This window comes from Chelon labrosus (genome assembly GCF_963514085.1).
Source record: "Chelon labrosus genome assembly, chromosome: 1".
NCBI lineage: Eukaryota > Metazoa > Chordata > Actinopteri > Mugiliformes > Mugilidae > Chelon > Chelon labrosus.
The window spans coordinates 2,795,571-2,822,132 of NC_140337.1; the positions used below are offsets into that span (position 1 = coordinate 2,795,571).

The 26,562-nt window shown below is 40.6% G+C and overlaps 2 protein-coding genes across 2 annotated transcripts; both read right to left on the reverse strand.

The window, feature by feature from the left end:
* Positions 1-1,464: 1,464 nt before the first annotated feature.
* On the reverse strand, positions 1,465-7,222 carry rps4x (ribosomal protein S4 X-linked). The gene is made up of 7 exons (XM_084545961.1): positions 7,175-7,222; positions 6,508-6,585; positions 4,915-5,095; positions 3,302-3,399; positions 3,026-3,197; positions 2,779-2,936; positions 1,465-1,623 (listed from the first exon to the last, which is right to left on the reverse strand). Exons 1-7 carry the CDS (start codon positions 7,175-7,177, stop codon positions 1,522-1,524), a joined length of 792 nt encoding a protein of 263 aa, XP_084402087.1. The 5' UTR covers positions 7,178-7,222; the 3' UTR covers positions 1,465-1,521.
* A 10,838-nt stretch (positions 7,223-18,060) lies between these two features.
* On the reverse strand, positions 18,061-26,562 carry cited1 (Cbp/p300-interacting transactivator, with Glu/Asp-rich carboxy-terminal domain, 1). The gene is made up of 2 exons (XM_084568807.1): positions 25,482-26,562; positions 18,061-20,092 (listed from the first exon to the last, which is right to left on the reverse strand). The coding sequence occupies exon 2, from the start codon at positions 20,071-20,073 to the stop codon at positions 19,498-19,500; it is 576 nt and encodes a 191-aa protein (XP_084424933.1). The 5' UTR covers positions 20,074-20,092; positions 25,482-26,562; the 3' UTR covers positions 18,061-19,497.

Genomic DNA, 26,562 nt, shown 5'->3' on the forward strand with positions numbered 1-26,562 from the left:
GGAAAGAGTGAGAACTAAGAGAGGAAGGTGAATGTGTTTCATGATTGGTAGCAAAAGGACGCAAATGAAAAGGAATGAAAGGAGTGAAAATGATGAAAACTGGAGGATATGATAAAAGACCATTTAAGGGATATGGTTAAAAAAGGATGGAACTGGAGGAAAGGTGCAAACGATGAAAGGAGATTGATGAAAGGGTGCAGAATGAGAGAGTGGGGGACAGATGGAAAGTGGATAAGGATGGAGAGAAAGGAAGACAAAGCAGACATGAGAGGGATTAGGAGTGAAAACAGATGGATGTGTGTAAAGCAGAGAAAGGAGAGATGGTTGGATAGACCGATCAGCCACAACTTTAAAACCACCAACCTGTGTCATTATCATGCAATGTTCTTCTGGTAAAACATGGGTCCTGGTATTTATGTGGATGCTACATAGATAGACAGAGGGTGGTGGACCACAGAGTCCACCTTCTGTATCAGTTTGTCCAGCTGTGAGGTGCCCTCCTTCTTAGCGCTGCCTCCCCAGCACACCACAGCGTAGAAGAGGGCAATGGCAACGATAGTCTGGTAGAGAACATGTCCAGCAGCTTCCGGTAGATATTAAACAATCTTAGTGTCCTGAGGAAATAGAGACGGCTCTGACCTTTTGTGTTTACTGAGTCTATGTTAGCTGACCAGTCCAGTTTGTGATCCAACTGTAGACCCAGGTACTTATAGGTCTGAACCACCTCTACACACTCCCCATTGATGTTTACGGGCTGCAGGTGGAGCCTGGACCTCCGGAAATCCACTAATACTAGTCCCTTGGTTTTAGCCGTTTTGAACCAAAGGTGTTTCACTCTGCACCATGAGATGAAGTTGTTCCCCAGATTCTTCTACTCCTGCATTGCAGACTAAGTACACCCATGTTAATGTCAAGGGGGTGACCCTTTCACAGTGGTGCCATATGTTTACCAGGCAAATGATTCCAACCTGACCATCCACAAACTGTAAAGACCAGATCACCTTCCTTCTCCATGGTCCAGCTGTGACACTCATGTGTCCATTGTAGGAGCTTTCAGCAGTGGAAAGGGTCAGAATGGACACTGACAGTTCTATACCAGCATTATGTTTGGGGGGGGGGGGGGTAGGACACTATTGCAACCATCATTGGTCGATAGGCAGGGTATGACAGGGCTAACACAAAAAGACAAACCTTCATTCACACTCAGATTCACACATAAGCCCAATTTAGAATCACCAATTAACCCCAACAAGCATTTCTTTGGATGAAGCCAGAGTACTTGGAGAAATCCCACACAGATCAGCTCTAACAAGCTCTCCCCCAGTTTTTAACATCTTCCCTTTATATGACCTTTATTATGATAGCAAATCATATTAGTATTAGTTTCTAAATTTAGCAAGGGACTTTAATAGGACTTCCATGCGGTCTCATCTGTACCGTAATAAAGCACAAATACGATCTGAGTGTTTTGTAAATAACAGTTTATTTGAAAACCAGGGGTCGGTCTGTTCTGTGGCTGGTTTAGCTGCTGCCCTGTTTGGCGGCCAGCCTCTTGTCTCTCTCCTCGGCGATGGTCAGACGGATTCCCTTTCCTCTGGGCATCGACACCCATGGCTTGTTGCCCTGGAGACAAACGGGACAGAAGAGGGGCGCAGTGATAAGTAAAAGTAAATAAACACTTTGTAAAGATTTATTCAGCAGAAATGAACACTTAGAGTATATACTCTTCACAGCCTGTAAAAAACAAAACATTAGGAAAGCGAGAGAAGCTCAGATCCTCATTGTGCTAACATTTATCTGAACGCCAACACTTCAACGCAGATCAAGGCGAAGAAAAAGCAGGGCCGAGCCCACAGAATAAATGTCACACAGCCAAGAGTTGATGGTGCTGCTGACAGATGTGCTCTTCTCTGCCGCCTAACAAATGTCAGGTAACGGAGAGTTTATTATGAAGGCGTCTTATTATCAACACTGTCCACAGGCCAGGTCCTCATCATCATCAGTGTGTTAGAGCACAGTTCACAGAGCCAATTACATGGTGTGGTAACTTATTCCATCACTTGTTGACACTGGTGGTTTTACCAGTATGCCAGTATATCTGACATCTAGCTTGACCGCATCGTTACTACTGGATTGTACTGGTTTTAACATGTATACTACGATAGCCCTGACGATGGCTTTATTCCATTTATTTTGGTACCTGCCCTGTTTCATGCTAAAGCTAACAGCTCCATTTAACGTAGCACAACACAAGCCACTATTAGACATTATTGGTGTGACTGGTGGTGCCGTGATAAGAGTTGAGTTTCCATTTTAAGATCAGAGCATGTTTGAATGACTGGAAGAATAACAGCTTGTACTTGAGAAAATGTTTGGACAGTTTGATCATGGAGCTCAGAACTTCTTAGAGGATTGGTAGTTTATTTTCATTGCTGATCAAAACCAGAAATTGTCATCATTGCTCCAAGTCTGAATCTCAAACCGACATCAAAGAACTATCGGCAACAAAGGCAGACTTAAAAGTGCACATGAACACACGAAAAGGACTACAGGCATGAAAAGGAATATCTCTTCATATGGGAAGATGGAAGTAGTCTGTATTGGTCATTCAAAAGGAGAAACATGAAGAGCTACTATTAGCTTTGAGGCTAGGAGTCACTACCATTAGCTTTGAGGCTAGGAGGCACTACCGTTAGCTTCGGGGCTAGGAGGCACTACCATTAGCTTCGGGGCTAGGAGGCACTACCATTAGCCAACTTAACATTTCTGCACGCTCACCTTGCCGATGACAAAGATGTTGGAGAGCCTGGTGGCGAAGGTGTTGCCTGTGCTGTCCTTGACGTGCACCACGTCGAAGGAGCCAGGGTGACGCTCCCTGTTGGTGATCACGCCGATACGACCCAAGTTAGCACCACCAGTCACCATGCACAGGTTACCTGAGGAGAGGAGGAGAAACGGGTCAGAGAAATTTCCTCATGACAAAAGACGTGTCATTAAGGACGCTCTTGCGCAGAGTTAACCCTACCGGTGTCAAACTTGATGAAGTCTGTGATCTTGCCGGTGTCAAGGTCAATGCGGATTGTATCGTTAACCTTGATGAGGGGGTCTGGGTAGCGGATGGTGCGAGCATCGTGGGTCACCAGGTGGGGGATTCCCTTGGTGCCAACGAGGAGCTTCTTCACCTTGCACAGCTTGTACTGCAGAGGAAGAGGAGGCTGGTTAGGAAAAGTGGACCAGCCAATCTACAAAATTCCTGGTTTGTAACCTTAAGGATGTCTAAAACTAAATTTCCAGCTCTCACCTTGGCCTCCTCAGCGGTGATGCGGTGGACGGTGAAACGTCCCTTCACATCATAGATGAGGCGGAAGTGCTCACCGGTCTTCTCGATGCTAATCACATCTGAAAAGACGAATTTAAGCGTTAAAAACAGATTCTGTTTAGGTCACAATGAAATCCCTTTGGTAAAAGAAAAAGTTAGTCAAATCATTAAATTGCCATTATCTGTATGTACAATTATCACTGTGTTGGGACACCAGCAGTTGTATTAATATATTACAAAAAACATTTCAACTGCTTCCCGAATTTACACTGTTTACATTAGATCTGGCTCTACATTTTGAACCCTAACCAAACCTTCATCTCTAAATCAATAACAGAAGATGCAAATAAACCACAGACCCAACACAAATTTATACTCAAATTAAACTTGTGTCGTTATAAACTCGTTTATAATGTGTATTTTCGCATGCCCAGCATTAGGCTAAATCACCCTTTATAAAATACTTTACGCTAATTGCAATAATCTTTTGTACGGCTTCGAAAGCTGCTCTGGCCCCAGAGTGACCTAGTGTTTATCATCATGCAGCGACGGCTTCCCTTGGATTTGGAAATTAAAACGCCACACCTTCACACAAAGCTGTCGGCCTTGTGATGAAGTGTAGGGAAAACTGTTTGACAGGGCTAGAGGAAGCCTGCTGTCCACTCTGAAATAGTGCTTGGGTTGTCATCACTGACACACACTTTTAGATTTCTAAAAGATGTAATCTAAAATGTCAGATTATTCATGGAGTTATATTTGAAATAGGCTGAAATACTTTTGTGCCAGAATTTAAACACATAATGACAAAGCAGCAGATAACCTATGGTTTTGTGATAAGTCCAACACATTCCCCTCCATTTAAGTGGCAGCAATAATGAAAGATGTCTAGACACAAACCCTAAACAGACACATCCATCGAAAACCAAATTCAATCTCAAATCAAAGAGAGAAATCTCCACCTGATAACCAAAACTGAAGCAGAGACTGAATATAATAATGAATGAGTCTGTTCAGGAACAGACTCACCTTCAGTGACGAATCTCTAACACGACTGGCCACAGACAACCTTTAATCCATTCGTCTAGGTTGAGAATGACTGTTAATAATTATTTTCTTCCACTTAAGAGTTATGAATATTAAAGTGTTACGGCTGGAGCTCAGAACTTCTTAGAGGATTGGTTGTGTAGTTTCATCCCATTGCTGATCAAACCCACATAGTCATCATTGCTCCTTCATTAGGTACACTAGTGATAACACTAATAGAACAGTCTTGTACTAAATATTAGCTTCATTGAGGTTATAGCTTAAAGTATTTGTTTCAAATAACAGAGCTGCTGATTCAACTGTTTTCATTTCAGAGGCTGTGGTTTGTAGTACTATTCAGCTGTTGTATTGGAACATGTTGCCATTATTTTGGTAGTCAATCCAGTTCAATTACCTCCTTTTTGATGTCCTTTCTACATAAACTGAACACTATATCAGTCATGAAGCTAAGCAGTTTGTCCACTGAGCATCAGTGTAAGCAGATGCAACTCTTGCTAATCACTGGATGACAATTCATTCAGCAGGTTATATACAAGGTTTCAAAGACTCACCCATGAATCCAGCAGGGTAGGTGATGTCGGTGCGGACCTTGCCGTCGATCTTGATGAACCTCTGCATGCAGATCTTCTTCACCTCATCTCCAGTCAGGGCGTACTTGAGGCGGTTCCTCAGGAAGATGATGAGGGGCAGGCACTCCCTCAGCTTGTGGGGACCGGTGGAAGGACGTGGAGCCTGAGAGGAAGATGATACTGACATCAGTATTTGGAGGTAACCTGACATCACTGTTAGGTCAGATAATACCCTTCTAGAACACAAACGCGCATTTCCAACTACAGCGCTTTCCTAAGTTTGTGTCCAGTGTAGAAATTGGTGTACACTCAAGAAAAATATCTACGCGACATGTCTGCATCGTCAAGTTCCTCTGTGCATTTCAAACATAGGTGACTGGATCTGAACGGATCACATCGGAGCTAATAAATGTTGACCAATAACTACACAGCAGTTGTGGTCTGCGTCACTGCACGGTAAGTTACAACTTATGCTACATTCAGACTTGCAGCAAAACAAAAAACGCACTTTCAATGGAAGCCAATGACATGAAGCGACAAGCCGACGCCTGACACTTGTTGCTGTGACGTGCAACACATGAAAAGTTCAGCTGAGATCAACTTTTTTTGTTGCTCCACTGATGCGGTGGTGGCACAGCCAATCAGACGTGTTGGCTTCACCCACTGCCACACGCTCAGTGCATGTTAGAGTGCCGGGCGACTCCAACAAGGACCGGATTAAAAAAAAAATCCACTCATGTCCATCTTGATATCTTATATTGATCCACACAATCCTCAGGTGTTTCCAGATTCCACATTAGAGATCTCAGCGCAACATTAATCCACGTGATGAGATCCAAAACACCAGCAAAGCTAAGACTCAGAGCGCCGTCAGACCTGAAAGCTGTTTGAAATTAAAAATATGAACACAGAAGAGCTGGACATCACCAAAGCCATGTTGTGGAAATACTACAAATCTCTGGCACCAAAGACAACATTATTACAGTTTTAAATAACACTACTGAAACTGAAATACCTTTAAATGAACTCATATGGAATCAGAAGCAGTACCCAGAACTAGCTCCAACCGTGAAACTGTCACTGGTAAAGCTAACCAAGTCGTAGCTTTTAATGCTCACAGTGTAAATGGACCATTAGTGATGAGCAACCATCAACCTGGCTTACATTTTTAGAAAACACTGACTGTGAACGACAACGCGACTAAGAGTATAGACAGAGACTCATAAGCCACTTCTGACTCAATGCAGAGAACTAGCACCAATTATAACTCCTTGAAATGACCTGATTTCTACTTAAACTGCTACATCAACTTCTAGATACTCTGAAAACGTGGGAAAGTCAGTGGAATAAACCGTTTGACTGGCAGAATAGACAATCCTGGTAAGAATTAGCCACATCATGCGTTCTACTTTTTAATGTCTTATCTCTACTGATACACGTTTGCTATAGCTAAACATTCATCCAAGCCTATTCAAATAAAGCCTGAGCCTCATTTATCTACTACTACACAAAATTTTAACTTTTCCGTAAAGCTAAACAACGTCTAATTAAGTGTTGAATGAACTTATGACTTACAAACACTCCAGTGAGCTTGTCCAGCATCCAGTGCTTTGGCGCTGCGACGCGCTTGAGGTGCTTCTTCGGTCCTCTTGCCTGGAGAAGGAGGGAGAAAAAAGCCGGTCAAAAGAAGCACAAAACAGCCGGTTGTGGTGGTGTCGGAAACCAAATGAAATTACAACTCTATATTTCTGGAGTATCCAACGCCGGAAAGACAATTAAGGAGCCGTTACATTCTGTCAGGTTAGCATCGTTCGCTAACATGCTGCAGGAATCAATGTAGGGTTAGCATAGCCGGCTGCGGCCTAGCCATGCTAAGATTATAGCAGACTTTACTTAATTCGAGTGTCTCTCTTTCACCCTGATGTTAAATTATTAAATAGGATTGACAAAAATCATTCAGCTTCAGGGCCATTTACACTGACTAAATCCAGGTTTCCGTTAACTAACAAGCTAAAAGTGATAGCCGCACTCAAGCTAACAAGCCAAAAACCGAAGTGGGGTTAGGTCATATTAAATCATCAATAAAGAGCAGACATCGTAGGTTTTGATTACAATTTACACATCTACCATTTTATATGATGTGGAATTTCATACGAGGACATAAACGTGTTTGATAAAACTATAGCAAAAAGTGATGTTTAAAGATTATGTCGGAGACGAATCGTGAGGAAAAACTGCTCACCATGTTGGAGTCTGCGGGGAAAAGGACCTCTTGGCTTCCGGTATTGAATGATAAGGCCTGCTACGGCAGAGCGGGAGGGACATACCTACTGAAAACGCAACCGAAATTCGTACACAATGTTTAACGTAATATTGTCAGTATGTATTCTACACATAAATAGACATTTGAAAGGTATTATTCACAACATATACGTGTTTTAGTTATTCACCCCCAAATAACGTTTGTTTTTAATCTAATTCTTCGTTTTAAATGTAAGGCTACTTACTGTCAGTGTATTTGTATGTTACTTGGGACATTTAAAAGGAAAATGACATGTTTTATTCAACTATGTGTGTTTCACAGCCTGTTGTCTTTACAAAATAACGTCCCAAAAGTCACTTTACTAGAAACCACAAAAATGCAGATTTTATTCAGTTTAGTGTCTCATTGCACTCTGAAATGAAAGCATAGAACAAATAAGCAATTTGAGTTGAAAAAGAAATCATGGAATCAATTTATAGACCAAAATGTATTTTAAACTTTTGATTCATCAACGTAGCCACCTTTGGCAGATATAACAGCTGAACACACTCGTGGCATTCTTTCTACAATAGAAATCAAATATTCTTCAGAAAGTTCTTCCCAAGTCTGTTGCAGAAGTTCCCATAAATGTGTGGCACTTGTAGGTTGCTTGGCTTTCACTCTTCTGTCCAGTTCATCCCAAACCAGCTCGATGGGGTTTAAGTCTGGAGACTGTGCTGGCCACTCCATGTTTTCAAGCTTACCATCTTGTTCTTTTTTCCTGAGGTAGTTCTGGCATAGCTTGGACTTGTGTTTTGGGTCATTATCTTGCTGTAGGATGAACCTCAGGGTCAGTGACTCGCTGGATCCAGGGTCGGTGACTCTGTTCGAGTGGAGACGAAAACTCACTGACACCTTGACTTTATTTACAATTTCCCTGTAGGAAAGACCTACATTTTTAAGTGTTATGATGGTCTGTCTCTCTTCCATTGTTAATTGCCATACTAGCTGCTGTGATTTAGAGCTGAAAACTAACATCAGCATGCTAAGATGTCTAACCACTGAGAGACATGGACAAGGAAATGCATTTCGGACCAATCACAATTTTTGTGGTCTGGGTCTGCACCGCTGCAACATGTTACATTTCTGGGGAAGTGCACGTCAGGCTACACCATACCTATGGTGTAGGTCCAACACAGAAGCAAAAACGTATCTTAAGAATGACCAAACGCTGACAGGAATGCCATCAGTTTTTCCAGATATTTAGATGAAATTATTGGAGAAACTGAAACTCAAAACATCTGATGGTGGTTCAGGAAAAGTCGAGAGGTTGATGAGGTGGAGGTCTCAGCCTCCTCAAGCCACCGCGCTAATGCTAATACTAATGCTCCGGCACCCTCCCACAGTCCAAAAACATTCACCTCAAGTTCATAGTTCACATTTTTTGATTTTGAGCTATTCTTGTTCAATAGAATCTCTGACTGACCTGTGATATTTTTTACCACCATTTTTTTCATTTTTTCTGTTGTATGGAAATAACTCAACTGTTTGTGTGGATTAGCTGCTTCTGCAGTGCCGGAGACGGCTTCTCTTTCAGCTGCACCAGCCAAGCTGTAAGCCGTAAATTGCACATCGGGTGACAGCAATCGTAAAACTTTTTTATTTCGTTTTTTTCCTGAACAGGGGTGAACGTCGTTATTTCAATTCAGACTGAGCAAAACTCACGTCTATGCTCACAGTCAGAAAAATTATGCATTCAGTTCACAATTCACAAAAATATGCACATGCACAACACTAACTGCCAACCTGTCCAAGGTGTACCTTGCCTCTTGTCGAGGGAAACCTCATGATGTCACATTCTGCTGATATCATGACCTCGATAACACCACCCCCTCCTAAGGTCATGACCTCATAATCTCGCCTCATAATGTCACATAAGAATTTATACTTGGTGCGCTGATGTGTCATTATCGCAGTAATTACACCACTAAAACACAAGTCAGCTGCGTTGATTTCTCAAGGTAGATCAAATCATGCCGAATGGAAATTATCTTATAAACGTTGCAGGTCTGACGCAGAAGCATCAGGGTAGCTTGTGTGCTACATAAGTTGACTTAGATGCAAAAACAAATCATGCCAAACAAAGTGAAACTTAAACCTACTTATGGCGCTTGAGGAAAAGTTAAGGAATCCACAAGGTCATGGCTAGTTCAAGGTGAGGCTGTCAGATAGCCATCTCACCTTGAACTAACCTGACCAAAATGGGAAAAAAAAAAACTATAAGAAACAACAAACTAACTGGGACAATCCACTTTAAAGATGCAGTACTTTTACCTCTGCTACTAGACCATCGTTTGACTCACCCCTGGAAGTCAGGAAATACCAGTGTGTCAACCCTGTTTACACTCACAGAGATAAAACTCCTCCTGGGCTTTTGTCTTCCTCTTCCAAATGATTCCTACTGATGCATCTCTCTCTAGGCATCTCTGCTCTCCCCCCAGGCCACATGAACTAATCTCAAACTATATAATTTCTGGTACAAAAACTCCCTAGTGCATATTCATCAATCTGCACTGACACACTTTATTTTGTTATTATTTTCCCTTGACACATCTGTTCTTCAGGTGTTTCTGGCAGAATAAACCGACTAACCTACATTTTAATTCAGGCCGTTTTTTACATTTGTAGAGTTTCTCAATTCCTGACTCACATCTTAAAAAAATATAACTGAACTTTATGACTAAACGGAGATTCCTGGAGTTAAATATTCTGAAACGTTTGTTTAAAGGAGCTGTCTAAAGGTTGCAGTGTCGTTTAACACAGCTGTAATGAAATTCAACGTTTTTAAACGCTTTTACTGAATGGTTGGGTCCATTTCAATTAAACATGTGAAAAAAATACAATACAGACATTCATTCATTCATCTTCTGTAACCGCTTGTTCCTGTTAAGGGTCGCGGGGTCTGCTGGAGCCTATCCCAGCTGTCACTGGGCGAGAGGCAGGGTACACCCTGGACAGGTCGCCAGTCTATCGCAGGGCTCAATACAGACATCGTGTTTAAAATAGTGTGTACTTCTGTAGACAAGGTAAGAAAGTACTGTTTTGCTCTGATTTTTGTGTCTTTAAATAGTATATACTGTGTTAATCCTTTCAGACGATGAATAGTTGGTTAGAATATGTCGATGGCCTTCAAACATACCAGTGTTAAAAGAGGTTAGAGGGCAGAGAGTTGTGCAGGTGGGGAAGAAGAACACCAAGCAGTGTTTTTTTTCTACACAAGAAACCCCAAAGTTTGACATCTGAATACCTTTCTTACTCTGCGAGTCTGTTCTTATTGATTTGTCCCACGGGGGTTCAAAGTGTTATTCGTCACACATATTGTAACAAAGAGTGAAATGTGATGTCTGCTGAAACCCAGGATTGAACCAGGGACCTTTAGATCTTCAGTCTAACACTCTCCCAACTGAGCGATTTCAGCTGCTTTTTTTTTAAATAAAATTTAAAAAACTTCCAGTTGACATTGACATTACAAAATAACGTGTTGTCCAAATAAGGATATGTTCTAGTGTTCTATAAAACAACAGGTAAAACTCTAGAAATAGCAGAAACACTACTTAAGTTGACTCATACTGTAGTATTAGTACTACGTCCACATTAGCTTAGCCTCCTAGCTAAGCTAACAAACCAACTGGTGGCGCTCATACTAGACTACAGAGTTGGACACATTTCTCTGCTAGCTAAGTTAGCTAATGTTAGCCGTCAAAGAAAGAACAAACAAAACAATGTGATGCTAGTGGAAGTAATAGTTGAGGCTATACCAGCAGCATTCATCATTTATACTTATGTGCTTCTGTTTCTTTCTTTTTTCACTTAAAGAGGAATAAGTTCTTTTCATTTTGATCTGGGTGCCTTCGTCATACTAGCAAACTGTAGGGGAGCAACTTTATTGACGGTGACAGAGTAGACATCAGTAGAAAAATGTGCCTAACTGAGCCTATGACAGGAACCAATGTAACCAAGGTTCAATGAATTCATAGCCAGGAACAATGAATAAGAATCTAGAACGAATTTTAAACTTTAAGAAAGTAAAAGCCACAAACTTTTATAGGAAAAACAAAGCTGAAACAAAAGCAACTGAATTTGTAGACTTTCTTGAAGATGTTTCATCCAAGTAGCTTCTTCAGTTCTAAAAGACTGGTGGAGGGTTGGGAATTAAATAGCAACATCTGTGACTGTTGCCCACCTGAAACTTACATGACTAGAGTCTTTTGGCAACCAGCTTCTTGTCTTTAATTGGAGGAAATAGTTTTGATCCCGTTTTCCTTCCCTAATTAGTGGTACTCCAGTGACTCAGGAATGGCCAGTCTCAAGGCATGAACAGAGGTGAAACTTTGGAATCTAAAGTTTTCTAGCCTCAACCCCCACCACCAGTCTTTCAGAACTGAAGACGCTACTTGAATGAAACATATTTAAGAAACTCTATAAGTGCACTTCAGCTTTGTTTTTTGGATAAACTATGACCTGGATGAGTAAGAACCCTAACAGACTTAATTAACAGCTTCAAATAGTCACGCCACGTGTAACTGGACTGAATGAGTTTCTATTGTTATTGAAAACTTAGCACATTGCCACTGCTGTAGCTTAACATTTCTAACATTTTATGGGGGCCCCTTGTCGCCTGGTGCACCAAGCAGTTGCCTGCCTTGCCTGTTGTCAAGCTGCCTTTTTGGTAGGAAGGGTCAAGGCCTGGTAGAGCTTTAAAAGTAAATAGTTTAAAATCAGTTCTATACCTAGCAGGTCGCCAGTGTAGAATGGCAAGGATAGAGGCCTCTTGGTGATCTCCTCAACTGTTGAGGTGCACGACCAAAACATAATAAATGAAACAAAAAATCGGAAAAAATGATTTTGCAAACATCTGGACTGTTCTCATATTGAGAAACCATATGCTTTATTTTCCCTTTGTCCCAGTTAATCTCCCAGAATGACACTTTATGTCCATCACAACCATCACAGAGGATGTTTACAGATTTTATTTGATGTTACACACAGGAGTTGGTCGACCAGACGAATATCTGGGCTCAGCGTCTAGTCCATACGTCTAATTGGTCCAGAGGCACCCTGCCCACCAGGGGGCAGCACTGTGCAACATTAACCCTTTCCACCCGTTGTCCAGCTTGCTAACATTTAAAATGCTGCATCTATTTCAATTTATTTTTAAAAATAATAATAATAATAATGCTACTACCAGGTATCTTGTCTTCACATGGATCTCCATTGTGGTCAGGTTTAAGAAATGTGACAAATGCCACATTTCGTGTCATATGCAGATGCTCTCAGACGACACTGCAGTTGTGGGGTGTTTTCAGGGATGAACAGGAGCAGGAGTACAAGAATCTGGTGAACAACTTCATCTCATGGCGTGGAGCGAACCACCTTCTGATCAATGCAACTAAAACCAAGGAGATGGTAGTGGATTTGCGGAGGTCCTGGCCCCACCTGCAGCCTGTAACCATCAATGGAAAGTGTGTAGAGGTGGTTCAGACCTATAAGTACCTGGGTCTACAGCTGGATCACAAACTGGATTGATCAGCTAACATAGACTCAGTATACACAAAAGGTCAGAGCCGTCTCTATTTTCTCAGGAGACTAAGATTGTTTAATATCTACCGGAAGCTGCTGGACATGTTCTCTACCAGACTATCGTTGCCAGTGTCCTCTTCTACAGTGTGGTGTGCTGGGGAGGCAGTGCTCAGAAGTGCGGCTGGACAAACTGATACAGAAAGTGGACTCTGTGGAAGGGGAAGAGCTGGAGTCCCTGGCATCAGTGGTAGAGGCAAGGACCTTGAACAAACTCTGGTCCATCATGAACAATATCTACCGTCCTCTACAGGACAACATAGTCAGGCAGAGAAGCTTGTTCAGTGTCAGACTGCTGTCTCTGTCCTGCTCCATGGACAGTTGAGGAGGTCATTTGTCCCTCAGGCCATACAACTATACAGTGCCTCCCTGTGAGGAAACCACTGGAGTGTGGTTATTGCTGCTGCTACTATTGAATATTTTTTATGCAGCATTATATATTCTTATATATCTTACATATGTCACTGTATGCTGTACACAATATATCTATATCTACATTAACACATTTCGCATATTCATATATTGTATACTATATATACATATATAAATATAAAATGAGAAAATCATGTATAGCACTGCATCCACTTTTAGAATTTGTTATAGATAAGACTGAAGTGTATTTTTTTCCCTCTTAATTGTGAATTCATACACAGTGTCTTCTATAATTGTACATACAATCTGGAGAAAAACTGCAGAAAATTCAAAGAAAATATGTAATTGTCATTTAAGTGAGCCAAATTGTGTGCACTTACCATGGCAGGCCAGTAGATGGAGGCCTTGTGCAGTAAAGCCTGAAATACTACCCCATTATCACTGTTGTACACATCATGCAGAACTAATGTTTATAAAATAACGAAATAACTTATTTCAGTTATATGAACAAATTATTTTTCTTTTACCTGGACCTTTATTTATCTTTACTTGACTTTATTGTTCTATATGCAATGCTTCTCTCCTGTTTCAATGACGAATATTCACTCCAGCTTAGTTTTCACTTTCTTTATTTGTTTCCCCAAACTCTGTAACAAAAATACAAGCTTTTATTTTTTTTTCTTATTCCAATATGATCTGAGTCATTTACATATTCATAAAGGTGTACAAGTGAGAGTCGGTGAGCAAAAAGTGCTTTTTTAAAAAAAATAACACAGAACAAAAACAACAACAACAAAAAAAAAAATCATCTTTGAGAAATAATTATTTAGTTGCTAGATACAATAAAATAAAATAAATCAATAGTAAAACCAACAATCTACAGACTCAGAAGAAGGTGAGGATGATGGAAGGAGGAGTCAGTTTCATGAGCAGACCAGAGGAAAACAAATTCATCATGAAGGTTTTCACAGTCCTAATGGAAAGAAAAGCCTGGAGTGTCTGACAGATCACAGTGAATCTGTTCAGTTAGTCACAAAAAAAAACAACAACACAAAGGTGGCGCTTTCTGATTAAAGATATAGGCTGTAACTATATTAATATATCATTTACCAATGCTCCATAACACTCACTTGCCAAATCATTAGGTACATTAGTGAAAATGAATCCCACTGACTAAAATGGGGGTTGTCAAAATAATAGAAACACTACAAGCCACAGCGTCCGAAATGAAAACGCAGTTGGATCAACACCTCTTACTTAACTTAACCCTAATGAAGATGAAATTTAGTTCAGGACTGTTATATTAGGATGCATTCACTAGTGTACCTAATGAACTGGCGAGTGACAGGTGTAATGCAACTTGTGGGTTGCCAAGTACTAAAAAAAAAACATCTCTTTTTAGTTAAGTAGCACTGCAGGACCCTTACACCAAAGCCCATTCGTTAATTGCTAGTTTTTTCTTGAAATAAAAAACACCCATCACAATTTTCTCTGTAACACGAAGACGAATACTTCGATTAAAAACAGAAGTTTGTCCACGTGGACGGATGCACCAGGACAAGCATTAGTTGTGGGGTCTGAGCCATTGACAGTATATAGGTCTGAACTGTTGTCGATTTTAAAACTTTTCTGACATCCAATGCACTTACATCAACAAAAATAGTTAAACTGCTGCAGTTTAATAATGTAATAAAACCTCAGAGGTGGTCAATGCAATTTGAAACAGTTAACTGAGAAAGAGCCCCCCCACAAGGTAAGGCCACAAGATAGAGATGGAGACAGTGGAGAGGGAGACAGTGGGATTTGAAAAAAAGAGAAAATTGAACTAGTTATTGTGAATATGCAAAGACAAACTGTCAAGTCCAAACTGATCAAGTATACCAGTTCTCTGGTAGGTTTTTCAATCAAGACTATTCGCTTTTGATGAGTTATTCTCATTTTCTGACATTTTCTAACCTTAATTATTGACAAATTGTCAAAGAACTTAAGTGCTCTAGCCACAATGAGCTCTTATGACATTACAGGACATTTTCTTTGTTAAATTACTTGGAAAAGGAAGCAGTAATTTGGTTGACACAGACCACAGAACTGAAAGAAAGTAAGAATAATCCACTGAAGTTTGGCCAGATTCAGACATTTGTTGTTGGGTCCAAACCGATTTGAAGTTGGTTTTAATTTTTCCATATAGGATTTTTGAGCATTTTACAACCTTAAATGTTTATGAATTGTGAAACAATTCAAGGAAAAAGAAGCAGTCAATACAAACCAAAGCATTTAAGGTCTTTAAAGAGTCCCTCTCTACAAGGTGAGACCGCAAGATGGATGATAATGGTGAAATAAACGTCCAATTTTGAGTAGTTTCCTCTGATTATACAAAGCGTTTTAACAGTAATTAGGTTAAATCAGACCCCCAAAGTGAAAGCAAATAGGACTTTTTGAATATTCTGGTTCTACGCCGGGGGGTAAGTCTGCAATAACGGGGGTCAAGGCAAAAGAGGAAATGAAGGCCCTCAGACGATTCAAGTTCTCAGGGGACCGGAGAGAGGGGGGAAACCCTCTGGTTCACACAGCAAGCAAAAAAAAACAACAGCTAGGCTTTAGACTGGACTACAAAACCTACACGCACAAAAACAATGCTGAGCAGCTGGAAACAAACCCTCGATCTGAGGAATGCTTCTTTTTGTCCCACTTAAAGCGGCGAGACGGAGGAGGGGAAGAATCGGTCTGTCTGCTGGATTCAGAGGCAAAGAATAGCATCTTTATTTCTTTCGCTGCGTCTATCAGCAAATAGAGAGTTAAAAAGAAAATATTCCACTAGATCACTTTTAAAAGGAAAGAAAGGATTCAGTCATATTAGTCCTTCGTCAGGTTTTCATTAATCGCTGCTTCTCTCGTTTCGTTAAAGACTCTTATCGACATTAAAAAGTGGTAATAGGCAGCGTGTGTGGGTAAGTTGAGCCGTCTATATCTAAATAAATGAACGAGGCTCAGGACGTGTGTTTTTTTTTCCTTTATGCGGACGGATTAGTTAATTTTCTGTCTCTCACACACAACAACAACCTCGATACCCTGTGAAGTCAGCGTAACTGAACAAGTGCCCGTTTCATGGCTGCTCCTCGCGTTTCCCTGCTGTAATACCATCTCTGTGCTGCCGTGCGTGTGTCTGTGTGTGTGTTGGTTGTGTTTCCATGCCTTTGTACGCCTGCGTATAGGTGTTCTCAACCTGCAGGTGTGTAGTTTTGCGTGCTCCAGGAGGAGACCCACAATGCCCAGATGACAGACGCGTTCAGGGTGAAAGGCCTTTGTTCCCTCCGCAGTTTCAAACCCGCCGTCTCTTCTTACCGCAACAGATATAAGTCAAAACCTGACTGCATCCATCTTGAGTACTGTAAAGCTCCTATAGGTGTGTACAGGTGTCAGTTTAAAACCCACAGGATTTATTTTTAAAGAAAGAAAGAAAAAAAAAAAAACGTCTGGCAGATGGGGAGTTCATATTCCATTCACAATCACGAAGTGAGACCAAACTGGCAACCACATCTGGCCACATCGTGGAGGGCCAAGTGTTGAATAAAGAATTATAAAGGGAAGTCACTGATGTCTTTGGCTGTTGATGCAGCTCTACAAGCTTGAAACCTGATTTCAACCAAATTAAAATGGAAAATGTATGTTTTTATTGACCTTTTGTTTGGCTCCTGATTGGTCTGCTAATCGCCAATCAGAGGTCCCGACTTCCTTCCTATGTTACTGCTGCTAGTTTAGACAAACAACAGCAATGTCGGGGTCTCTTCACATCATCAGAGTCCAGAGGTTACAGTTGAGAGCTAACATTAGCGACCGTGCTAATGTTGGAATGCACTGCATTTTTACCAGTTTTCAGTTTTAAACGTACCCACACATGTCCATTGTACATTTTTGAAGAATCACAATTACGAGCATCAATGCTACCTAAGTTTACAGGTTTTCGTGGACACCTATGTTGATGTTGTTCGTCTAATTTAGCAATAGTATCATAGGAGGGAAGATGGTAGGAGCCCTCTGGTTGAAGGCCAACATAGGGTCAATTTAATCAAAAAAGGTTTTAAAAAAAAAAAAAAAAAAAAAGGTGAAGAAACTACTCGGATGAGTAGTGAAACGTATTCTCAAAAAAACTCTATAAGTCCAGTTGCCTTGTTTTTAAACCGTTTTTGGATATACCATGACCTGGATGACTGAGAACCTTTTTTCTTGTTTGCCATTTTATATATTTATTTTTGAATTAAATTCTGGTGTGTTGCTTCTCAGAAATAAACATTTAAGAGCACATTGACCTCCATCTTTTAAAATCCCAATTTCACCTGTTTCACATGTGACAACAATACCTCCTCCATAGCCTTTAACCGTATGGCAAAGACACAGATTTGAAATGCTAGCTCAGTGGCTGCTATAATAATCCAACACTTGAAGCACTAAGGTTGATTTGTACGACAGAACAGAACTCAAAAGATGCTATAAATGTGACTTTAGCTTGGATTGTTTCTGAGGGAATTATATTAAAAGGTAATATTTCATATGTAAAAACATAAATTTCTCTAGTGTTCTTTGGTAGCTATTTACAGAAGCCAGTGCTAATGCTAGTTGTGAAAATCAACTATTTTGCACCTGGCAATTGTTAGCTAGCTGGTAAATTGGAAGTGAACAAACTGAACAGTCTTTTTTGATTCTGTTCATTAGGACAGCTCACAAGTTAAACAAACAACCTCCAACATTGCTGCTACTGGATGCACCATTAGCGTGTCAAGATCTTGTAGCCTCTGTTGTCATAAAACACAAAATTAACAGAAGCTAGTGTTAACTATAAACCGTATAAGCTTCTTAGATAGCAACAAATGGCTGGGTTAGTGTTGACAGCATCTTGACACGATGTAACCAAACCACAGTGTGTTTAACAATGCCTTCAAATGGAATTCAAGCTTGTGGTTAAGACACAGGAAATTGTGTACACAACTCGTGAACGCCACTCATATGAGTCTTTCTAGTCAACATGGAAGCCACAATCCCATTTGAAGGCAACACAAGTCAAAAGTGTGCAAGCAGCAGCCTCCAGGCCAAATGATGGCAAAACAGACAACACTAGGTTATCAAGAACGCAGACGTCTTGTGACAGCAAGGACTGACCAGACTGAACACCTTGTTTTGACACAAACATCATAAGTGGCAGAGCAGGAAAAACTAAAAAAAGCAGTGGGCTTGTGTGGATTTTACTTTCCTTTCTGTTCAGTTCATGTCTTTAACCAAACCTTGTATCTTTAGTGTTAATACTCCCATCAAGGATCACTGATGGCAGTTTGACTAGGCCAGTATTTCTTAGGTAGTGGTGACTTTCATGACCATGAGACCTCGATTGTTTTAAAGAGGCCGTGCTGCAGAGCTACAAACAATTTACTCCATTCATGTCCGATGCTCCGAAAGATTCCACATTTCTTGATCTAATTCATTATGTTCAGAGAAGTAGAACTGACTATAGAGGCGCTACAGAAGCACTCCTTGTCCAAGACTGATGGATATCAGCCACTGTCTTAAATAACATGTTCTATGAATACGACTGGTTGAGCTAAATTCAGACAAAAAAAGAAAGAGAACTGCATTGAGATAAGTTCACAGACAATCAGTTTCTTTGTGAAGCCAAGAGACAGGAGTCGCTTTCCCGTGAGACCCGAGTCTAATATTGTCTATTAAGAAAACAGGAAGCATAGTGTTTGCCATCGTTTGCAAATCTCCCATAAAGATGTGGCTCCCATTTTCATTCTCCTTAAGTGATCAAATGAGGACGACTCTAAGAATAGTGGGGGGCCAAGTCCAACAGGTGTATCTTACTTGTCTATTTGTTTTCAAGAGGCTGGCTCAAATGTCTTTGTCAGCCCTTCTCATGTCAGTCAACTTGTTTTCATTAAGCCAGTATGATGGTGGAAAGAGGATAGGAGCAACAAAGTCTTCAATTCCTTGTTTCTGTTTATACTCTGCTATGATTCTCTTCATCCGTCTTTTAAAAAGAAGGGAAAAACATGAATCAATGTGGGACCATCAATAGTATAATCCCAGGAAAGAAATATGAAACCTATCTCCATCACAAAAACAACAAAACAATGAAATGCAAGTTGTCTTTTACTTTGCGCCACCTTCCTGTAGCGAGTATGAAAGCGAAATAGAAACCAGAGTATGTCTGTAACCACCTTCTCTTTATCGGTCTCTTCTGTTTCCTCATTTTATCAACCAAGAAAGAGAAAAACAAAACAGGGAGAGAAGTCTTCTCTCGCTTTGTCAATCAATTCCGCTGGTCAGCATCCGGCCGGCACGTCTGACATAAAATCAAACTCGTTCTGCCCCAGCCAGAGCTCGGGCAGCTCGTTGGCTCGGTCCAAACCAAGCTCTACCACCAGAGACATGAGGACCTCCTCGTCCACGGGGTCAAAGTCGATAATTCCACCTGCACCGGAGCTTTGGTTCCCCATGCTGATCCCGACACCCATTCCACCTCCTCCAAGGCCTCCAGAAGGCCCAAGAAGCTGGTTACCAGTGCCCAAAGATGAGGCACCGAAGCCCCTTTGAGCTCCACCGGGTGCTGGGTGTCCGTTAGAAGCACCGGTGATGTTTTGGTAGTGTGAGTTGAGTTTCTGTAGCTGCATGCTGGCGATGAGATGCGGCCCCGTCTGCAGGCAGAACGGTTGCGGTTTGGAGAGTGGAGCCGACGACAGAGACGACCCCGGCGTGGAGGCAAGGCCGGCAGACGGTGAGAAGGGCACAACGGAGGATTTGGAGGAAGGGTAGTGGAGAAGGGAGGTGAGAGAAGAGGATGAGGAGGAGAGTTCCTTCATCGCAGCGTGGGCGTTGCCAGGGAATAGCAGTGAGGTCATCACCAGGAAAACCCAGAGCCTACAGGAGGAGAAACCAGAAACAAGAGGGACATATTATGCAATGTCATAAAACTAGGACATGATGAAGAGTTAAGCCTATTAGGTAAACACAGGCCTTCTCCAGTGGACGGTGACATCATAGAGTGACATCAGATGTCATTAATGATAAGAGTCGAGAGTAAAAGATACTTGGAATGATTACCAACAGATGCCAAATCCAAATTTACCACAACATACACACAAACAGGAAATTAAAACTAGGACTAATACCTGTATCTCAAATGCATTATATTCTGGCATAACTACACAAACATCAAAGTAAGCAACACATTAAAACCAGATGCTAACATAGAACTGGTAAGCACAGCAGAGTTAGACGAGAACATTGATATCATTCTCATTTTTATGTGCTAATCATAAAGCCGGCCTAGCTTAGCGTAATGCTGAAAGCAGCAGGAAACTGCTAAGTTTGAAGCTTTTTATAGAAAACATTATGTCTGAAACTAAGCAATTACAATTATGCCTTCGTGTTTAACAAGTAGAAACATAAACGTGTAAAAATGTCAATTACAGAACAAGTTGTTTCTGTCTGCTTCCAGATTTTTAGCTAAATTAAGCTAAGCTAACGACCTGGCTGCAACTTAAAACAGGGAGTGTTTTTTCTGCACTATTAAAACATCACGGACAGAAAAACAGATTAAATCCAATGCTAACATAGAACAGAAGAGTTAGACAAGAAATTTGATGCCACTTTTGTTTTTATGTTCTAATCATGAAGGCAGCTTAGCTTAGCATAACACCGAAAACAGCTATCTTAACTCAGTCTGTAGCTTTTCAAAGGCATTTTCCAAAATATCGACTTATTTCTTCCCCATTTGCCTTTACTTGAGTAACATTTCATCCAACGGTAAGAATTATGCTAACAGCAAAATAGCCATCAAGTAGATGTGATGCTAAGAGTAATGATATCTACCAAATAGCACCTTTGTTAACCTTCCTGTTAGTTGAATGTTTTACAAGCACTTTTCCCCACACTTTTATATAAACAAAATTGTCAGAATCAAAGAGTAAATCAGTAGCGACACAAGAAAAACACTTCATAATTGAGGAAAGGATGACAAATATCGTAAGTGGCCATTTATAAGTGTTTCCTGACAAACACGCTTCAGACCGCAACAACAAAGCCGTTGTTGACTTAACAGCAGCTTTACTCATGTTCTTGTGACCAGGCGATCGCTGAAGCCAGATCTGTGTGGGAACTTTGCAGCGAGTCGACCCTGGTGCCTGGACGGGCGCATGACTCGGTACGCTTCGGCCTGATTTTCTGTGCGTTTCACTTGATGTCTGCTTTTCCTCTTGACCTACTGAGCAGCAAATTAACCATGAAGAGGCTGCAGGGGAGAAGGCCTGTGGGTTCCATTGGGGTCGGTGGGTGTTTATAGGTCTATGTATGTGAATGGAGTTCACAACACCACAGAGACGCCTTTGAGGATCTCAAAGAGTGACTGGGTCACATGGGAGGATAAATACATAACAGGCCCTGAGAACAGACCATATGTCTGACTCTGTGTGTGAAGTGAGAATATGTCATTGAGATGTGTGTCGAGGTAAAAGAGGCGAGTGTGTGCACGCAAAAAGAATCCTAGAGGCTCATGTTAAAGTCCCTGAGCTGGTTTATATTACACACAGTTCAAACGGCATGTGTGCCTTAACATGCACACACACACACACACACACACACACATCGTGCAGCTATCCTTTGAGTAAGTTAATCGCTTAATAATATGTGCCGATCCACACACAAACACGGCCCCTCCTCCCGGCGCTGGTTCTTATTTAGCGAGAACATAATTGCTACAGGCAGGCATGCAGCTGCACTCGACTGATAGAGTTAACACACACACACAAAGATACCAAACAGCTGTCAATGGCAGGTTTGTGTGTGGGTGTGTGCGCGCGCGTGTGTGTGTGTGTGTTCATTATTCATTGACTGATTACTGTCAGAGCCAGGCTGCACATGCTGCTCAACAGCTTTCCACCACATGAGATGCCAACAAAAAAAAACAAAAAACACCAAGCCTTTACTATGGCAGCTTTAAAAGGTTTGTTTCACTTTTTGAAACTGCACTACAGTGCCTTGAGAATTTTCTACATTTCTGTGTAAGAACGACTCAAAACGTCAACGGATCTTCATACAAGTCCTAAAAGAAGACAAAGAGAACCTAAGTTAGAAGTTTGTTTTAAGGTCAAAGTCTGTCTGTTTCGGAAGTGTTTCCAGTCAATGTAATGAGACTCGGGTGCCCTGTTTTCTTTGAAAATAAAAATTAAAAATGTGGAATTTGCCACAGTCAAATCACATTTTCACAACACGTTTGTGGAAGTGTATGGTTGCATGGATAAAGCAGCTTTCGGAGGGCCTTCAAAAAAGGTTGACGGTCATCAGGCTGGAAAAGGTTACAAAACCATCTCTACAGAGTTTGGGATCCACAGTGAAAGAACGGTTAAAGTAGAATGTTTTGGAATGGCCAAGTCAAAGTCCTGATCTTAATCCAATAGAAATATCATGGAAGGACCTGAAGCAAGCAGTTCATCTGAGGAAATGTTTAGTTGATGTTATTGCTGCACAAGGGGATCACACCAGATATGGAAATCAAGGCTTCACTGACTTCTGCAACTCACTGATACATACGAATGGTTAATTTTCCTGAAGAAATAAATGCACACGTATAATATTTTTTGTTTGATTTCTTTAATTGAGTTCTTTTTGTCTACTTTCAAGACTTGCATTGTTTTTAGTCATTTTTGGAGAAATGTAGAAATTCTGAGGGGCACAAATACCTTTAAGCAGCACTGTAGATATGCAGTTTACATGCAATAGTAGAGTAAAAACCTGCAACCAGTGAGGCCAAAATACAAGTCTGGATGTCTAGAAATATGTCATGTTTTAAGAGCTGTCATCAGCGTCTGTAGAGCTGAGAGGTTGGTCTGGTTCCCGACGTCACCCACACAAGGCATGGAATGAATATTCAATTTGACTATCAGGCTCTTAAAAAGCTGTAGCTCGGATTGAAAACTGTAAAGCGCACTCTTAGTCGTCCATATCAAAAGGTGGACAGTGCAAAGTAAAGTCTTGTTTTAGTTATTTGACTCTATAGAAATAAGATGCGACATCAAGATGATTGACTGTTACCATGACAATGGATTCCAGCATCAGTTTGACCAATGGAAGGAAGTGGAGGTGTTTCATCCATTTCTACAGTCTATGGTTTCAACTGATACAGTGGAAACTATACACGCAACTGGATAGTCCAAAAAACAAGCCGTAACAAGAGAAACAGGGCTTTCGTCACTCAGCATTGTTAGTAGCATTTGTAGATTGCGTTTTTCAGACTATTAGGCTAGTTGAATCGGATCTGTAGCTCTGCCTAGCTTCCAATCCTCCCAGCTCCCAGTAACTCTTCCTGTTTCCCCTTTTGAATGATGAACACAGACTACTGCCACCTGCTGGTATGAAGATTTATTTTCTCCCATGCTTGACCTAACAAGGTTTTGGTATATCAGTGCCTTAAGACCTTAAGAGTAAAAGCCAAACAATTTTGTTTGGGTTTCGAAAGTCACATATCAGAAATTTTGGATATTAAAGCTGCCTGTCCGAGGAAGCAATGTAGAAAAATTCCCCAGTAACAAACAGTGAAGCTTCTTTCTTCTTATATTTAAGAGCAAATGTTATGATTTTATACATTTTCAAATGTCATTGAGGAGATTCTAAAGCCACATATCCTGGACTTTGGTAGCGCTCAGGGGAAAAGTGAACTGAAATGATTAAATAATACTTGTTTGCAGCCAAGAAATAAAGTGTTGAAAGTGTGAATTTGAGCTTATTTGCTTGGCTATAGCTCTGGCGATAATTAAAAAATAAGGATGGACTTGAGTCACTCCTCTCCTCCCAGCCAGCAGAGCAGGAGGTGTAAACTCAGCGGAGCAAGGAAGGATGCAGTGTGAAACGACTGGAGGAGCGCCAGTGTTTTTTCCTGTTCACAGCTGACCTGACTTATTGTGTTCTTCCACCACCACCACTTCTTTTTTTTTTTCTTTTTTTTTTTTTTTATGACATTGTGAAATCAGCCCTGGCTTGGACTCCCCTGTAAATTATTTCATTAGCTGTCTGGGCTGCCGTCTTGGCCGAGAACTGGTCTGCATTTGCTTTAATTACCGGCAGTGAAAGTCTGCCCTCCCTGCCAGTTTAGTAGTTCGACAATGATGTGGCTGTATAACAAAAAAAAAAAAATGTCAACAAAATGGTGATAGTGGACAATCAACCTTAAATGTCACAGAATCACTGTAGCAAACGGTTCGATAAAATACATTACCACTGTTTTTGCTCGACAGTATTTACTGACATCGACAGTAAGGTTAAGCCATTTTTGAAGCAATTACTACATTGAAGGTGCAGTTTTTGATTTGGGGAACTTGTGATGGGAGTTATTCACTTCTTTTGTTTTTTTAAAAAAAGAATAAATTCTGGTAACTGCTGATCAGTCGTCTCCGTCTATAAACTATTGGAAATAATATCAGCCTGCAGCCCAACAGAACTTCAACTCATACACAGACATTAAACTATGTGGATCAAACTCAGCATTTGATCTACAAACTTTCTGTTTTTGACACTGAAAACAGCAGCTGTTGTCCATTTAGTAGCTTTTCTGGAGCTTTCCATAAAAACACAAGATCTTCATTGCTTCAGATATGATGGAGAGCTCCAGAGTGGTCACTAAATGAACTAAACAAAGTGACACTAATAAGCTATGGGAAAGCTGTGACTAGTCAGTATGAAGCAGGATAATAGGCGCGCGCACACACACACACACACACACATATTACCAAGAACAGGGGTTTCAATTACACAATTAACACACACACACACACCATATGCAGCCCCCAGTCTGACCACTTGTTTTAATTGGCTCCATATTGAAGATAGTTAATGAGGAGCCAGTTTAAAGAAGGGAAATGTTAATTATGCTTTCATTCCTCAAATATGTAATATGTTTAGAAAATAAAAAATACTTTAGTTTTTAAAATGACAATTAATAATTACAGGTCCCATTTTTATCAAATTAAAGCTGCAGAAACACAAACTAATCCAATAGAAACAACCGATTTCATTAGTTTTGGCTTAAAGTTAAATCTACAAGAAGCACAATTTGCAAATTTGAACTTCTCATGAACTTGTGCGCAAGAAAAATAAAAAAAAGTTTGTGAGCTCTAGAAATCTCTTGACCTCCTTTTAAATGTTACATAAACACTTGAGGAAACTTAAAACTTTCACTGCAGGTTAGATTTACTGCACAAACATAAACTGACAGCAACTGTCACTTACTTAAAAAAGACACCAGGGGTGAACCAACCTGTGAGAAACAGCCCGGTGGAGTCTGAAATCAGCCACAAAATAAATGAAATAAAAGTGGATATTTTAAAAGTCCAAGGAGAAATAAAAGCCAGTGAAGTGAAAATGGAGGTAATTTCAGAGACTCCGATCTGCTGAGGGAAACTCTGCAGAGACTCTGGAGGGTTTGTCAGGTCCTCACTCAGCTTGTTACTGGATAAAAAAGCATTTGGTGCCTCTCGTTTTCCTCACTGACACAGCCTGGTGTGTGTGTCTCGGTGCACTCCCCAAAGTATGGACTGGACTCTCACTGGATCAGGAAAGAGACACTTAGACCTTACAAAATAAAATGCAGAAAAAACAAAGTGCATTACCACTGTTAAGCTTTACACGGGCAGTATTTACTCCCTATACTGGAGTTTTACAGAAACATAATAAACACTTTAAGGTGTCGATGACAAATTATGTCAGTTTTCAAGCAAGAGTTATAACATTTTCTCAATTTTCTCCTAATATTTCAACATTTTAATACCACTGCAAACTAAATGTATAATGGATTTGAGCAATTTGAATGTGGAACCTTTGGTTTGTGGAATTTTTTTTTTTTTATATAAAACATAAAATCCACTTATAATTGAAACTGCAAAAAAAGCCATGATATGTGGAATGAACTCACAGTATTCAATCTACAAACGTAACATTCTTCACAGTGAGCCAGAAAAAAGTAAATAAAAAATAAAAAAACTTTCAAATTAGAAGGCTGCAGAAACGACTCATTCACAATAAAAGCATATAACAGCCATGAAGACTAATGAACATGCTGGATAGAAGGCAGTATTTTCATTTTTGAAAAAGGCCCAAGGGACCAAAAAAGGGACTATTCATTCAAAATAAAAGAATATAACACTCACCAGCACCTAATGAAAATGCCCTATAGGAGCAAATATTTTCAAAAAAGGCCTTAGTGGAAGGAGGCCCAACAGCATATGCCAGATTTTCAAAATAAAGGCACCAAACTACTCCTTCAAAATAAAAGGATATAACCGCCATCAGAGCCTCATGAAGAGGCTATATCTAGCCAAGATTAAAAAGCCTAAGGGACC